This window comes from Cinclus cinclus, chromosome 4, assembly GCF_963662255.1.
Source record: "Cinclus cinclus chromosome 4, bCinCin1.1, whole genome shotgun sequence".
Classification (NCBI taxonomy): Eukaryota; Metazoa; Chordata; class Aves; order Passeriformes; family Cinclidae; genus Cinclus; species Cinclus cinclus.
The window spans coordinates 19,696,496-19,714,151 of record NC_085049.1 but is presented as its reverse complement, the minus strand read 5'-3'; the positions used below and the strand labels follow the sequence as shown (position 1 = coordinate 19,714,151).

General features: G+C 34.5%; 1 protein-coding gene across 17 annotated transcripts in view; it reads right to left on the bottom strand.

The window, feature by feature from the left end:
• The window catches only part of C2CD5 (C2 calcium dependent domain containing 5), a 56,910-nt gene that overhangs the window by 27,344 nt on the left and 11,910 nt on the right, over positions 1 to 17,656 (bottom strand). For 8 of the 17 annotated variants that reach the window (XM_062491746.1, XM_062491747.1, XM_062491749.1 and 5 more), the window contains 3 exons: positions 16,672 to 16,823; positions 11,273 to 11,358; positions 6,266 to 6,374 (listed from right to left, as the gene is read on the bottom strand). In XM_062491746.1, the coding sequence (XP_062347730.1) occupies positions 6,266 to 6,374; positions 11,273 to 11,358; positions 16,672 to 16,823 (347 nt within the window). Of the gene's footprint in view, positions 1 to 4,459; positions 4,526 to 6,265; positions 6,375 to 10,313; positions 10,347 to 11,272; positions 11,359 to 13,664; positions 13,860 to 16,671; positions 16,824 to 17,656 lie in introns of all 17 variants that reach the window. The other 9 variants (XM_062491750.1, XM_062491753.1, XM_062491755.1 and 6 more) reach the window with 4 other exon arrangements.

Sequence of the window (17,656 nt, the reverse complement as noted above, 5' to 3'; positions counted from 1 at the left end):
TTAAATTGCATCATACTTAAAATCATAAAAGCTAAAAAATACTGCCCAGAAATTAGAAAACTTTAAATACAGGAAATAAATTTGCCTCTGGAAAATCAGTTCCATGAATAAATATGTGCCTTTGTTACTCCAGCTTTTAGCGATGATTTCAGTCACTCATCCTAGAATGGTGACTCAGCAGGTAATAAAGAAAACTAATTATTCTATTTTATGTCTCTGTTGCTTTGTCACCTTGGCACAATAGATAGAACCTACTTTAAAACATGAGCAATCTTCAAAGAAAAGCTTCAAACGACTACAACAAAGCGGCAGTTTGGGGACACTACTGCTGTAACAAGACAAGGCTTTCTAAACCACATTGCATCTATTTTATTGCTGCAGGACAGGGATGGTATTTTTTTGGTATGAAATGACACTGTCTCTGAACTTCCTAGTCCTTGTTTACACTCCTCCGGAATGCAGAACCTCTGCATTCATTATTTCCATGCACTCACAACTGTTTATTTTGTTTTAGGACAAACTAGGCAGAGAAGCCTCATTTAATTTCTGGATCCAAGGAGACTTCAAAAGAAAAATCTCTTGTGCCTCCTACTATCCGCTGACATTTATCAGTTTTTCCTATAATCCTGTTACAGTCAGAACTTGTGTTCTCTGTCCGTATATTTTCCTACAAAACTTCTATAGATATTTTACAATGCCATGTTTAGCTGCAATTATGCAGCAATTAGGAAGGTGTTGATTCAACCAGAATCATTCTGGTTTTCTTCTAACAATGATATATTTTGAGCCAGGCAAATAGTTCTACAACTGTATGTTTGCAACCACAGAAGCAAATATCAGAAGGCTGAAAAAACTCAATGCAATCCATGAAGGAAATTTTATCAAGACAGTAGTTTTAGTCCACCCCGTATTTTAAAATTAGGATGAGTTATGTGCAAAAATACAATTTTTGCAACACCAATGTTCTCTCTCTTATGTACTATCAATTCAAAACTAGACTACATACCACAAAATGTAGTTTTGCAATAAACAATGGCTTTTTTGGAGCACTTGTGCAGGAGGAAAAGTTTATATTGGTTTTGACACCATTAGCCAGAATTTAGAGAGAGCTTTAAAGCAGTATGAGCAGATTAAATAGCATTACTTAGGTAGGGAAAGAATTCTAAACAAAGATTTTTAAATGCCAAGTTTATTTATGAATCTCTAACAGAGCACATGAATACTATTCTATGCTCAGTGACAGTGACCACTCTTTCTTCAGTTACATAAATATCTACATAGAACTCTCTCTCAAAAAAAAAAGGCAATGAAAAGCACACGGTCCCAATACAAATTATTTCATTAACTTAAAGGTGTAACTGCTTCTAGAAATAATATATAAACACCATTCACATTAACCATATCAGTTACTTAGGAACATTCACTCCTATGGAAAGGCTGCAGAAAACTGGAGTAAATTATTACTGGAGAACATCACACCCTTCAGTCTTTTCAGAAAGAAGCCTCTGACGACTGCCTCAACCTCCCATTTTCAGTCAACACACACTGATGGACAAGAAATCAACCTGGAAATTCTCCAAGAAAAGGCAACAGGTCAACCTTAAAATGTTGGGGGTTTTACTACTTGATCTAACCACATCAGACACCAACAGGAACAATCTGACATTTCCTACTGTGTTCCTACAAATGGACCACACTTACACCCCCGAAAGCAGCTTGAAATGTAATTTGCACATTCTCTGTTGGCGTTTCTACAGAAGAAAAACATTCAGTTACAGAAACAAAATACAGCCAAGCTTTCCTCTTGCATTTCCTCATATGCAAAACTAATTCTGAAGAATTTCACACTTCAATTGCAAAACTGGATACCACGCAAAGAACTCAGGAGATGCTGAGGAAGTTTTTAACAATCTTTCATCTTTCCATATTTCTGATTACTGTAGTTAGAGATGCACTGCTGGAGCAGCTTCCTAAATGGAAGTTTAAAAGGAGTTTAAAATTTAGTTATGTGAGAAACAATATGTTGGTGCTATGAAACAGCCATATGGAAAAGCAGCCTTTATTCAACAAATTCTTGCACTACCTACCTTCCTGCTCTGTGTTTAACCTCAGTGCCAAACTTCTAACAAAGATCCGTCTTCTGGATTAAGGATTCCTTGCATGTTTTTATGCTTCTAGTTCATTCTTTTTCAGAGACAGCACCAGAGGGTATCTTCCACTGTATTAAGTGCCCTCTTTTCTATGAATTTTTGCTCAGCTCCCTACTTCTATTTTGCAAATTCATCTTCATATCCACCTTTTCGTATTTTACAAACAGTTAAACAATGCTCCGTTGAACCATATGCAATTTCCAGAAATTTAAGCAGCTTCTTTTCCATTCATGAAATAGTCTTTACTTCCGCATTTCATTTTCAAGCACCTTCAAATCTCTAACGTTTCCCTACTACTGGATGCTCCTGTTTTATCTTACACACCATTAAACCATTGGCAAGAAAAAGAAAAGAAGAATCTCCTTCCGCACTTAGGTTACTAAGAAAGCTGAAATGAAGCCTGAACATTTTTCAAAAGAGAAGTAAATTTAGTAATTTTATGGTTGTGATTACATTCTCTGTCCAGCAGCACATCTAGCACTGCAAAAACCCCATACTTCCAGGAATATGAATGTAACCTGCTCAGTCCCAAACCAGTAAGATTAAGCAGCTTTTCCTACAGACCTACTGACACACCAAGGATACAGAAACACAGCCAGTTCTAAGGGAGGCATTAACTCTACAATTACTGGGTGGTTTAGACCTCTCTATTCCAACTAACACTTTCAGGTAACAAGCACCTCTGGGTAAAATGTTTTATATACATATATATGCACATTCATTTTCCTGTAATCTAAAAAATTTAGACGACAGTTTTGGATATTCTGTCCAGAACTGAATTCCTGACTTCCACTTTGCTTCTTAATCTTACACTGAGGATAACTTTATAGCATAGTTCAAGGCACGTTTAGTGTCTGGACATAAACTCATTTACTCCCTTATTCTAATAAAATTCTTTCAATAAAAGCATCCTGATGAACAATCTGGAAGAAGCTACAATGAATTCCAACTTCTGAAGATCACACACCATATACAAAAATTTGACACGTTTTTAACACCTTGGATCAGACTATGCTATACCAGTCACAGACCTGAGAATTTTATAATGTTATTTTCATAATGAAAGCAAATTTTAAAAGATTATCACTTTAGAACAAGCAAAGAAAACCAACAAAATCAAAAAGCTCAAAATCATAATATTAAGGGATGCTTACTGTAACAAGGAACAACGAGCTAATAGATTCAGTCTCTCCCTACTTTTGAGCAATTTGCAAAATGAAAAACTTCTAATTTTTAGTAACTGTACACTAAAAATGAATTTTAGAGCATGATAAAGAGCTGCATGGCAACAGTGAATTACCAAGAAGGAAAGTTTCTATGGGAAAAAAGCCCTCAGAGGTCAGCTTTGTACCTTTTTATTGTGCCAGCTTTAAAAACATCAAAGTCTGACAAGGTCTACTGGCTTGGATGCTATGTGTAGAGAAGTTATGTCTGCCTCTCCCCCACAGCACATTATCTTTCCAGAGGGGAAACATGAGAGAGAGAAGTCTTTATTTCATCTAGATTGCATCAACACACCTTCTACAGCTGTATAAGGAAGTTACACACTTGGATTACTAAAACTGCAAAAAATATAAGAATATTGGGGGGTTTTTCAAGCTAGGTAATGAAGTGATTAAAAAGTTCAAATGATTATGTTTAAAGTCCTGAAACTGGTTGCATTTTACAATACAAGATTTATGAACCAAGAAATACTGGGCTACGTACTACCCTCCTCTTTAAACTGTATTTTTCTTCAAACATTTTAATATCTATTATTATCTATAACACAACTATGGATTTAGAGCTGTTATTAAGAACAAACACATTCATTGATTTCCTGACATTAACAGGAGGAAAGCCTTTGTTGAACAAAGTACAAGCTCATGTAAAACAAAACAAAACCAAACCCACAGTCTTCCCAAATCAATCAGTGGGCCAAAAAAAAAAAATATTTAATCCATTACAGAGAAAAATCCCAAACCAAACAAAAATCACACCTGAAAAGATCCCAACTGTGTAAGGAAGAATCCATTGTCTAACACTAAATTATTTCCTTCATGGATGCTGAGCTGAAAGTAACTACTAAATAAACATCTGAACATTCAGCTTTCCAGATTGATATTAAATTACTCTTACCAATACTATTTCAAACTAAAACAATGGTTTATAATTTTAAAGAACAACATGAAAACAGGACATTTAGGCATTTGATGATTAAAATTGAAATTTGAAGCATTAATCTAAATATCTTAGAGCATTTCTAATAACTTCACTGAGCTGCCATAATTTCTGTCAGCATATGTAGTACTGAATGACTAATAAAATACCTGAATTGAAACTATTCCAGTCTAGCAGTTTGTATGATCTTGTGTTACCCATAATTCCGACAAAGGCTGAGTTCAAAACAGCAAATTAGTAGATCAGTTATAGAAGCAGAATAGTGGAAAAAAAACTACCAACAAGAACACAATTAACACCACTCCACAGGAACTGGAAAGACACAGACAGCAGAGTTAATAAGAGGCTGAAATAGAAAAGGAAAAAGGAGCATGCTATAGCAATCTGGCACTAGGTGACCAAAGTGGACAGAATATGGCAATTTTATCTTATTGGCAAGTTCTTAATCCACCTTCAAATGTCCTCTCCTCTCCTCTTCCATATTTTCCTGATTTATTCATTTGCCAATTTATTTGCTTCCTTTAATATTTTACAGACTTACTTGACTCAAATGCTTCACGATCATAACTATATCAGAATTTTTTCTACTTCTCCACCTTCCCTCCCACAGCCATACACTTTCATTCCCCCTTTTTTTCCCACTACTTTGCAATATGAGTTCCAAGGACAATGCATTTTACATTCACTTGTCAGGAGCAATCTGCAAGTCTCACAGGAACACTGCAGCTGTGCAAACATGTATCTCTATTTTGCCTTGTGTCTCATACTGCTTCCAGTCAGCTGGTAAAAATTGAGTGCATAATGCAAGAAATTAGTTTTTAAAACTTCTCAGCAAAATTGATTTTTTTTTTTCCATTCTGTCCTACATCTATCACATAGCAAATTTCACACATAAGAGACCTGTATCAGAAATCTGTTGAAAATACAGAATCCTAAAATAACTTTGTGGCAAAGAAAGACTCATATTAATTATACTTTGACATTTTGTTTAATCTTCTCTTCACTGTGTAAATAGATCTTAGAACAGGAAAACAAAAGAGCAATACTGTGTACTAATATACTTGAGAAAAATCCCTTAAAGGAGGAACATATAATTCAAATTAAGTCTTGGATTTAATTTCATGTTGCCAATTTAGTGAATCTTAAGATCAGCAACAATCTGATATACCTGCCTGGAGAACTGCTTGCCTTGGGCCATAGGAAGAAAAGGAAAAGATTAGTTTTTTGTACTTGTTTTTAAGGATGTATTTGCATAAACTTCCTTTTATTACTCCTGACTAGTGCATGCAAAACCACTATTTTTACTCTCCTCTGCATTTTTAAGTGCACTGCCAACTCCAACTTTTTGCAAAGCATTCCTCATCTGGTCTCAGTGATTAAACTAACCAAGTGTTCAGAGTCAAAAGTCACTCAGTTCTAACATGAGAACTAGGACATGCAAAACATACACGTTCTCTTACTGGGGTTACCAGGAAAATAATATATAAAAATCTTGAAGTATTGTTCAGGTTTTTAAGAACAGAAAGAAAGCTTTAAGGTTAAAAACCATGTTGTGAGCTAAATTGTAGGCATTAGTCATTAAGGATTTCAAGGAGCTGAAAATGGGAAAATATTCATAGTTAAGATCAAGCATTTAATCTCATTTTTATTTCAACAGAAAACTTGCATCAAGTTTTAATCACTAAAAGTGGCAAAAAGATTAACTCTTCAATAATTCAAAGCTAGTTTTCAATGCAAAGTTACTCATTCAAAGTATTTTTATTACTACTTTAACTTGCTGAAATGTTTCTCACTAAAAACATAACCTTTGAGTAACTTATTTTTCAACCTTAAACGACTATCTGAAATACACTGCTTTTGATAGACATTATTAGAACAGATCTATTCAAGCACTGATATGTTACAAAGGTTAGAGGACAGGACTTGTGCAAGAAGTCAATCCTATGCTGACATACCAGGATTGTGGATTCGATCCAGGAGCTTCACTGAGCGAGCACTGACCACACCCCCAACGTGGACAAGAAAGCCTGGTGGGAAGGTCGTCAAGGTAAAAAATGGGAATTCCTGTTATGATTAAAAACAAACATTAAATGACTGCTTACCAACCACTGCTGAGTGCCAGTTAACATGCAATGAATTGTTCACTTCCCTGAAATACAAGCAAAGCAGTTACACTGGGCCAGACATGTCCTTCAGGCTTACTGAGCACTTCAAAACCACATGTCCTCATGGACCCATTGTATCAGAAAAGGAGAGGTTTTTACACAATGATAGAATATTTTTCCCCCACAGAGTTATTTCTCAGACAACAGCGATAATAATCAAAACTTTACATATTTAGATGTTAATAAAACCTCTATTGATCCACTTTTACCATGGCTGCTAAACACCAGAATTCTTCTTTCATTAGCTGATTAAAAAAAATGTTTTTCTCTATTTTTAGGTGTTCTTGTTACAAGTGACTGTAGCTTGATTCTGAAGCACAGGGTGAAACAAACTGAAGTCTTGCAAGAACAAGGACTGTCTTATTACAGGAAAACACACCGAAAAAATATCAAAGGACTGCTTTGCTCGTAAGCCCTGAACATAACAAGTAAATATCCATCTTTTAAAATAAAGCATAGGTACTGAAACACAACTGTAAGTTCTTCATCTAAGGTGATTCATTTCCAGTTCATAAGTAAAATGAAGAGTTAAGTTTCAGCAACTATGCCAGCTTTAAATTCATAGAAGAGGCAAAGTAAGTAATAACGGCAATATTTCAAGACACAAATGATGAAATGAAAGTCATATTCAAAGAAGTTGAGCATAAAACTAGATTTTAATTTCTCCAGAGATATTCTGTGATATATCCAATATATACATAATAGCACACTTATGGGGGAAAGGCAAGCAGCAATTCTAAATGCATAAAGAGAAAAAAAAAAGAAGAAAATTCATGCAATCATGTTTTGTATAATTGTAACTGATTAAATGGAACAAATAAACACCGTATTTTTATATGAGAGAAAGTATAGGATAGATGGCTTTCTCACATATTTGGAAACAGTACAGTTCAACTGAGCTTCTACCTGAACAGCACACATGCTGCAGATTCAGAGGATCAGGTTCTTCCAGCAATACATGGCATTAAAAGTCATCCTAAACCAAAGCCCAATGTAGGGATAAATACTACTACCTCAGGGTTCTTGTACCTAATTATAAGAACTCTTAGAACTTTTAAAAGGTCCTTCAAACTTCAGGTTTTCTGGATATTCATTTGGCTCAAAATTTCAAAATTAAGAAGCAAACTTTGAAATCAGAAACCATAGTATCAATAACCCAAAGAAAAAGAAAACCAATCCCAAAACCCAAACCCTGCAATTTTGCTATATGATGCAATTTAAAAGTAGAAAGATTTCACCCCAGGATTCTGCAAACCTGTTTGACTGATAGGTTTTCAGGAGCAGTAATGGATTCTAGAGACAGATACAGTGAAGATTCCCCCAGAAGGTTCTAACAGATTGCAAAGTGCTTTGCAAGTTACCAGAATAGTCAAAATACTCAAAATACTTGCTTTCCCAGGACTGCAAAAATCAATAAAGAAGTTTTCTGTTCTTTTCCATAAGGCTGTGTATTTCAAGTAATTTTAACATGTTTGGACTTCCAGTTGACCTGATTCCCTACGCTAGAAACCAGGAATAAAACCTCGAATAATAACATGGTTTTATCTCAATACTCCCAAGCCTGAATCATGACAAAATAAGGTGTTCTATCAGTTAACCTGAGCCACAGAGAAATCTTAGTAACAGACTCACTGAACCATTCTGACACAATTCTATTAACAAACTCTTATTCATTCTGACACAGATCATCCATCACTTCATATGAAGATTTTTTCTTCTTTTTTTATCTCATTGAGAGTTTTTTAAAATTTCATTGTTATATTACCCAAATACCAGTTCCAGCCTCAATTACATGTTGTAAACTATAATAGTTCAAAATTATATATCTACAGTTATTTCAGGTAACACTGAAATTTCAGGGAAAACTAGATACAGTTCCCATTTTATAAATCCCCTCTATTACTGCAATTTGCAAAGGCCTCCTTTACATCAAGGTGATGCAACCACAAAGTATTTCAGTATATGACAAACCAGGATGATTTCCAAGCTACAACTGAAGATGGTCAATCATTTTACCAATACCAATTCACAGTCATTGATTGCACAGACCATGAAAGAACTGCCACTTCTAATCCTCACAACTACACAGATTTTATAGTTGGTATTTGGGGGAAGTTTGATAAAGTTACAATCAAATACCTCCTTAATACAATGTTTAAAAATGTGTATACACATACAAATACTGCTAGTGCTCTTCTTTTTAAGTACATTTCATTTAAAGACACACAAAACAATGAAGCAGCACATGGAACAAGGCTACACACACACCCTTTGGTGTAAGTGCCAGCTGAAGCAGTTCTTTGATTCCCTTGCAGCCATTCACTCATTCCCATCATCGAACCACTCCCTCAGGTAGTGCTTAAGTGTGCTCACAGAGCATCTCGGGTTAAACCAGAGCAGGGAACTGGTCCACATTCAGATATTGCTCATTTCCTGGTTAATTATTTTTATTCTAAGAGCATTTACTGTGCCATCTCACAAGATGGCCAAACCATGAAGTTTTTCTTGACCTGAACTGAGGGTGGATAGGAAGTCACTGGAAAGAAAAGATGCTTAAGTCAGGATTTCAGCCAAACAAATCTCCCAGGGAACTGCACTCTAACAACAGATTTCCTGCAGTGCCCTCCAGAGATGAAGGCCAATAGATCCTCATTTTGAAAAGGTAGCAGAAAAGATCTTTCAAGCACTTGCAGAATACAAAAACAAAAAGAAAACAGAATCTGTCCAAGTGGAAGTGATATTTTTGGCATGAGCAGCTTTTGGCCATTTCTACAAAAACATAGCTGATTTTTTAGGAATAAGATAACCTCAAATTTTCCTACTGATGCAAATACAGCATATATATTTTTAGTTAAAAATATACAGAAAGACAGCTGTGCTACAGTTACTCTTGCTCTCCACAGATATCCAGGGAATTGCTAACAGTTATTAATGTACAATGTAACATGTGCATGACTTTTCCACAGCTGTATTTTCTGCAGGTTTATTTTCAGGGAAGAAATAGAGGAATATTACCCTTCTTACAATAAACCCACTATTTATTATATATCTAATATATGTGAAACTGTATTATATATAATGAATTTATTCTTGGTTTTCCCAAAAACTTGCTATCCTAAGTAATCCAAACAAGTACAGTGCACTGATTGTGTGTGCCATACTGAAACAGACAAAATAACTTTTAAATGTTATTCATTCTAGTTAACTCAAAGGTAAACAAAAGAGGTAACACCATAGTAAAAACACACCCAATACGAAAGTTTCAGAAGACAGAATGAACTTTTTTTTATCAGTTAACTGTGCACATGCTTTGCTGCTACACCATAATCATCATCAATAACAGACTCAACATGTCTCCATCCAGTTTTACATTATTTTTTTTCTACTAGGCAACACAAAGACCTTATCAAAATAATGTGCAAATAATTTAAACTGTAAGAATACATTAATACATTAATTTACATTTTTATTGTCTTTAAAAATCTTCCTAAGGAAATAAAAAAGATCAGCCATGGAATGTCTGAAATGCTAGCAAAATCAAAGGTAAACAGAAAAAAGGCTTGCTTTAAAGCATTCCTTCAGCCAAATTAAAACATTAAAAGCAAAAAGCCATGGATTTGTATTCTTAACTAAACAAAAATTTTAACTGAAATGTATCAACATGCAAAATACACAGATCTAAAAAACGCTCTTCAAAACAACAAATTTTTAAAATTCTGCATTAACAAAATTCCAAAGAAATCTGCAAAGTCTCACCAAAAAATAAATATATTTTAGATAATGATTCAGAAATCCCAAATACAAGAAGAAAGGAGTCACACAGTGTTTTTCAACATACCCGCCTTCTACAGAACCTATGAGGCGATCCTCCCTTAGCCATGGATAACACAAGAAATGAGAAGAGAATCATCCACTTACTCAAAATAGCAGCTGAGCACTTATATTTCACAGATGGGATTTTGTTCCCAACTAACACATATGCTCCTATGTCACTACTTTAGGTAGTCAGAAACCGCAATTTAATTTATTTCTGAGTAGGAATATACTCACATTTCTTCCTTCAAGACACCTCACTATCAACATTTTGATCAAAGCTGTATATAATTTATAAAAAAAAAGTTGGAATTACCCACCCAAATTGAAACAATTAATTAAAAACACTGTTTTCATCGTATAGTCTATTCAGTAGACAGATAGCATTTTAGTCCAACAGAGGAAAAGTCTAAATCTATCAATGGCATTTTTAGTCCAATAGAAGAAAAGTTTAAATCTGTGCCTTTTACTGCTTGGCAAGTAGTTCAGGTTCAAGTTCCCAATTAAAGGCGGCCTTCAACTCCACAAAATGGGCCACAAGGTATCAACTCAATTCCCCAAAACTGAAACTTTTCCCAGTTCCAAATGGGATTTTCAACTTGTTTAAAGATACGGAAATGTTTCTGAATTTGGTTTCTGTAAAAACTTTATCATCATGTGTTTACTTAAATATTAAACTTAACATGCATCAGGACATTACAGAGACCACACAACAGTAATTTCTCCTATAACTTCTTAATACCACTGGAATTACTTGAGTGCTGTGCACAGTTAATTAATTGCTCCACCTTTCCTAACGTGTTAGCAATATATTTGTATTTAAATAATTTGTGTATTAAAAGGGCTTTTAACCAGTCAACATTTGTAGTAAATTCAAGCCTAGAATTACATGTTTTCAAACAGAAAGTAACAGCAAACATTTAACTTACTACAAGATAAATTTTCACTTCAGTAGACCAGAAATGGAAGTATAAAATGCCTTACCCTTTGCTCCAGAGCTGACTGAGTCTGTTGTCTTAAAAGAGTTTTAAATGGCCCCCCTTCTTTTCCAGCACTCCCACTGCCCATTCCTGAAGAGTATCAGTACAAATGACATTCAAAGAAACATGTATTATAATTTGTAATCAAAGGGTGATTTCAAAATAGATAAAAATGAGTCATTGAAAACAGTCAAATTATCCCCATAATCTTACTTCTTAAGAAAAAAAAAAAAATCAAAATTTAATTTTGGTTTGAGGGTTGTTCTAGATTTTCCTTTTCACATGACTAGTGATTTTTCACTATTTGGACAAATCCCCCCAATATAAGATTCTTTCCTGCTGAATTAAAATAAACTTTTAAATATAAAAACTTAAAGATGTGGGTTTAAAATTCTTTCTTATTACACATAACTAGTTTTTATTTTCTAGTTATGACTTTCTGCCTAAAATTTAAATATAGGTCTACTTTTTACATAGTTTTCACATAACCAGATTATCTGCCCTTATTAAAAAGAGTCTCTGTCAGACTACTCCATAGTTGTGTATCTCTCACTAATATTATTAAAATATTTTTATTCAACAGAAGTAATAAAAAAACTGGGTTTCAGAGAGTTTCAGGTAATTAAACCACCTTTCCTAACTACTAGTAGGAGACCATACACGTAATTACAGCAGCAGCTACATAATGCATGATTAAGAGCAAGAAGAAAATACAAAGGCAGTGCATATCCTTTGATTTGAAATATAAACTCTGAAAAAAAATTATTTTACATGATGAAATAGTCATCTGATTCATTCAAATAAGTTAAGGGCTACTACTACTCAGCATTTAAAACTACATTTATTTGATTACTGTCTTTGCACACACATAACCTGCAGATTATCCGTAAATGAACACAAGATAAATTCCAACTTGCCATAATATAATTCTCTCTTTCCTTCTTTCAGATTTTTACTTCCAGCCTTACCCCCTAGCCACAGAGGTTTTTGTGCAGAGAAAGTTTATCAGATGCACTAACATCTTTGTTGTTGAATTATTTGCAATCAAGGACATCTCCCCTTAACAGAGCATGGTGAGATGCAGGTTATGTGTCTGACAGGAAATTACGAGTTCTGTGGTTAAAAATCACTGAAGTAAACACATACCAAGATTGTGGTTTTGCTACAGTAAACACAATGCTAGAGAATCAGATTTTCTTGGTAATGTCATGCCTAAAAACACATTATCATCGCCATTCGTCATATCTAAAGCCAGCAGGGTTAACACAACAAAGCAAAAATAAGCCCCTAAGTGGTAGAGGAAAGCAGAGCATAAAAAACAAAAAGGTGTCAGGAGCAGGATGAAATACAAATATCACAGTGCAAACAGTTAGAAATGAAGCCAAGATTTACTTTTCCAAAATTTGTAGCTTATTCAACATAGTAATTCCTTGCTACTATCCTTTATCTTCTGATCAATCATCTGATAAAGATGAACAAGACTTAATATACATCAAAGTGCAGCTATTTGTTTTAACCAAAGACTGGAAGATCTAGAAATAATACCAGACTTAATAATGTATGCAAATTTATTCCTAAATTCATTCATTCATTTTCAAGGGTTACTAAGCTACCATTACCATATAATTAGATATAAAATCAGTACAATTTTCAACAAGTATTTTTAGCTGTTCTTGGATAAGGAAACAAAAATATTAGTATCTGTATAGTCCCATTAAACAAGATTAAATTGCTTTTACTATTTAGCATTGATTCTAAACATCACTGTCAGGGACTATACAATATTAAATGCAGACAAACATAGCATAAATACTACACATGAAACAAACTCAAAAAAAAATACAAACTAATCAAAAGAGTTTCTACAAAAAAGCACAATAATATCAACTATTTAATTGAAATCTATGAAAATAATACATGTCAATGAAATGAAAAAGTGGGCAGTAAAAGTAAAAACCATGGGCTTTGTTTAAGAGATTAAATTAAAAAGCAGAGTTGGTAGCATCTGATAACCATTATTTCAGCAAATTATGAGTGAATTCACAAGCAAGTGCAATGAGCAGTTACTCCATGCAAAATGCAGGAACAAGAAAGTGAAGGGAATGTGTGGGATTACAAATGAAGTAAATTATTTCAGTCCAATTAGCAAAGGATATTTTTCAAGGGTAAAAAAGAAATTCTACAGCATAAATGACATTGTTTCAAATCCTCTAAGAAGTTCTGAAGGTGTTTCAAGCTTCTGGGGCAGAGGTGAGAGATGGAATGAATAGTCATGTAGCCAGCAGTTTTCAGAGGCTAACTGAGCAAACCCAGGGTTATAAAAGCACCTGTGTGTTAATCAAATAACAACATTTCCTTAAAAGTTTGTTTAAAAGGCCATAATAGATAGATCCTACCAGAAGCAGCCAGAAGCAGCTCTTCAGTGAAAGAAACACTTTTCCTCAGAACAACTGGGCTGACATGGCTAGAGTGTAGAGGTTTAATGCTAGACCCCGAGAGGAGGAGACAGGACTTTTTAAGATGTGGGGAATCACAAGAGAGTGTAGGGGAGCTGGGAAACAGGAAAATCCTAGGTCCCTGTGGGGAAGGTGCTGTGGAGGAAAGTAATAGAGACAAAGATGTAGATTCAGAAGATGACTAAAGAAATGGACAAAAGAAATCAAAATGAAGCATTTTTGTTTTCTCTGAAGGAATCAACACTTACTGCTAATTATTTCTCAGCATACAAAGAAATGGAATGACAATACAGCACCACAACGTGTACGAGAAGCTTCTTTTTAAAAACCATGACTTGATTAACTTCATTTTTAAATTAATTTTTTAGAGACATGGTAATTAAACATTTTAAATGTCAAACAAAATTTGATAGCAAATAGTATGGAGTAAAACCCAAACAAACAGAGCCTTTGTACACATTTAATGTTACTACTTTCATTATCTTGGTAGAAATAGTTATTTTCCAAAGAGGTCATGGATTTGTTTTATGAATTTCTGGAGTAATAATCTTGTAGAATTCTAAGTTCCCACCAAGAAAAGGAGTTCCCACCTTCTCCATTTCCTCCAAACATATGCTATGGCACATCAGAATGTATTAGCTGATTAAAAGACATCATGCTTTTTGTCAGCCTCTGTTCATTTGCAGTGGCATAAAATATATCCCTACTCCCAGAATTCTAACTTCAAAACCAAACTCAGCAAATGTATTTATAGACCAGAATGGATAACACAAGCACAACTGTATTTCACAGAAGATATCAAGGTAACATTCTCCTTGAAGAATTTGGAGCTTTTGAAAATTAGATGCTTAAGCAGATCCAAGTTTCAACCTCCAGTGTTTTGTTACTCATACTGGGAAACTGTGGGATCTGCACCATTTCTCCAGGTTAACCTCCACGTCAGACACGTCAGAACACTACCCACCTGACTGAGAAATAAAGAAAAATTTAATATACTGCAGAAGAGATGGGCATTTCAAATTTCATGGTGTTTGATGTGTCACACGAGAAGTCTGCATTTCTTTAACTTTGTTTAATTACTAAGATCACCAACTCACACACTGAGATATTTGCACTTGGTAACAGCCCTGGAAATTAAAACAGGGGTCTGAACATATACAGCAATTTTTAAGAACAATATACTGAATTTAGTATGTTATGCAAGTATCTACTGCATGTCACCAAATTTTGGTGATAAAGTAAAACAAATGACTCATGAGATATTGCCTTTTTAATCTATTAAGATTCAAAATTGAGTTTATAATCATAACAAGATACAGAATTTTTAAATGTAACTAGCAAATCCTCTTTGGACAAGTTTCAGTAGCAGAGTTAAAAAGTGTCAAAAAGACAGTGCTAATAAGCAAAATTATGCCCACAGTTTGTTTCAATAGCAGAAAGATAGCTAAAAATATCTTTACATACTTGAAAAAAAATCCCTACAAACAAGTGGCATCAATTACATAATCTGTTTCAGCTCTGAAGGAACTGACTAAAGACAACAGGGTTTATCTACCTACTTAATATTGCCAGGAAATATGTAAGTCTGTTGCTTTGAAACCTTAACACATTCACAGTGAGTTGCCACATGCCTAAATTGACAGCACTTACATCTATAAAGAAGACCACCTATGTCACATTTAAATCTTATACATGACATGATCTTTACCATGGAAAATCTGATCAAAAGAAACAGGTTTTCAAATATTTGGTAAACACATGAATTTGGGGTGCTCCTAAGTAATAAGCATCCACTTTTATCTGTAGGTCCTTTAAATGAGTGACTACCATAGGCTACCCACAGGACAGACATCCTTTAAAAAGGTCAGAAAATATAAAGTGTGCTTTTTTTTTTGCTTGTTTGTTTTTAAAATGGGACAGAGAAGACAGGACTAAGAAAGACTGCTTCCTAATTGGGAATATTTTTAACACAGCTAGGGAATAAACTACACAAAATATTTAATACAACTCCATTTGAATGCAACATTCGATTCATCTGCTAGGGAAAATTCTTGAAAGGGGTGCTACCAAGTAAAGCTGAACCAGCTATTTTAATATGCTTAAAAATCACCTAATTAGATGGAGCCAAGAATGTTCTGAGCTTCAAATACCACAATTTAAAACATCATTTAAAAACTAACCATACTTCTATAAACAATTCTGCAAAATATTTTGCCCTATAGTAGCAAAATTCACAGTATTGATCACAAAATGGAAAACAAACATACAATAATTGAGTTGTGCTGACATTATTACTGACACGATTCTAAGCACAGACTAAAAAATAAGAGAGGAAAAAGTTGAAAAAATTATGATAAAGCAATGGAGAAAGAAAAACATTTTTTGAAGATGGCTGGATTACTTCTCATGTAATTTACATTGCTTTGAAAGTGCATACTGTGTATGTAAAGCTACTTCCATATACCAAGAAAATAAAAAGACAGTGGCTGCTACATGTCTAACCTTGAATTTGCAAAAGGGAGTTCAGAATTAGGCAAATGTATGCAGTAAACTTAGGGCACAACACAATAGGCTTGAAGGCTACATAGTTTTAGTAACACCATTTTTAACATGTTGTGGTGAGAAATATACTCCTATGATCTGTGATATGAAATGGAGGAAATAAGAAAAAGGCAATTACTTAGGACTCCCTTAATGCTTTGAGATGTTTTGACTTGAATACAGTTGTGGTACAAAAATAATTTTCATGTTATCCAGAAGAGTGGAAATACAGGCAGGATTGAAATTTTGACCCTGCAGAAACACTTTTGAGCTTGAGGTGTGCTGCGTGAGGTCTCCAATTTTCACATCATTTTGATAACTTAAATGCCAAAAAGCAAAAAGGGGTTGAATGAAAATATAAAAAGAGAAACACAACTTAAACAAAAAGTGGGTGGAAGCGCCTTACCAGTTTTGGGTGTCAAACTCAAATCTGTGTCAGAAGAAGAGGACTGTCGACTGTAGGACTTGGAAGGTGAAAAGGAATAGGTTTGGTTTTTCAGAGGGGTGGAGGGTCCTGATGAATATGTATTGGGATTGGGATCTTCATTGAAAGGAATCCTGCCAGAAGAAGGTGGAAACATATTCAGTAATCCTGTGCCAAAGGACCTGGCTGACAGCAGCATGATCCAAACACCAGGATGGGATTGGGGCAGGGCCAGCAGCTATTCCTTAGGTGCAAGGCTGGGAATGAGGCCAGAGGCAAAGAAATGCTGTTTTACCCTCTCAGCATCCTACAGAGAGATGCTCGTCATCTACAATGAAACAATTAAGCCAAATGAAAGGCATGAGATGTGACAAAAAATTATATATATATAAATATATATATGCAAAATAAAAAAATTGAAAAGTTTATGGCTTAAAAATCTGCTCAAATACACAATGCTGTGAGTTAGTTTAATAAAGAAAAAATGATTTCAAATTATAGTTGTGTTTATACATATTTATACACTTATGTATATACACATATGCATTTTAAGGTAAAAAAAGATATGTTTCCTTATCCTATAGCATCAGCAGCATGCCACAGCTAAAAACAGAGCGAAGAGGAGAATCTTTGTGGGAACAATTCTATTGACAAACAGTTTATTTATGCACAACTTGACTTACCTGCTCTCTAAAACCATCTCTTCCACAAATGGCACAGACCCTTCCTAGAACCATTTCAAAACCTACTGTATCTGAATTATGTTTGAAAGCAATTAATCAAATCAATATTTCCCAGTTACGTCACCTTATTTTTTTACTTAATTTCGCAGGAAGCAAGAGCATGTTAAAGTGAAGAGTGTGGCTTTGTGGAAGAGACTCCGAGGCATCTCCAAGAAACTATTCTGCATTTGTTTGAGCTGCTGTACCCTGGGTGCTTCTTCCCAGATAATAGAAGGTGTGTCCAC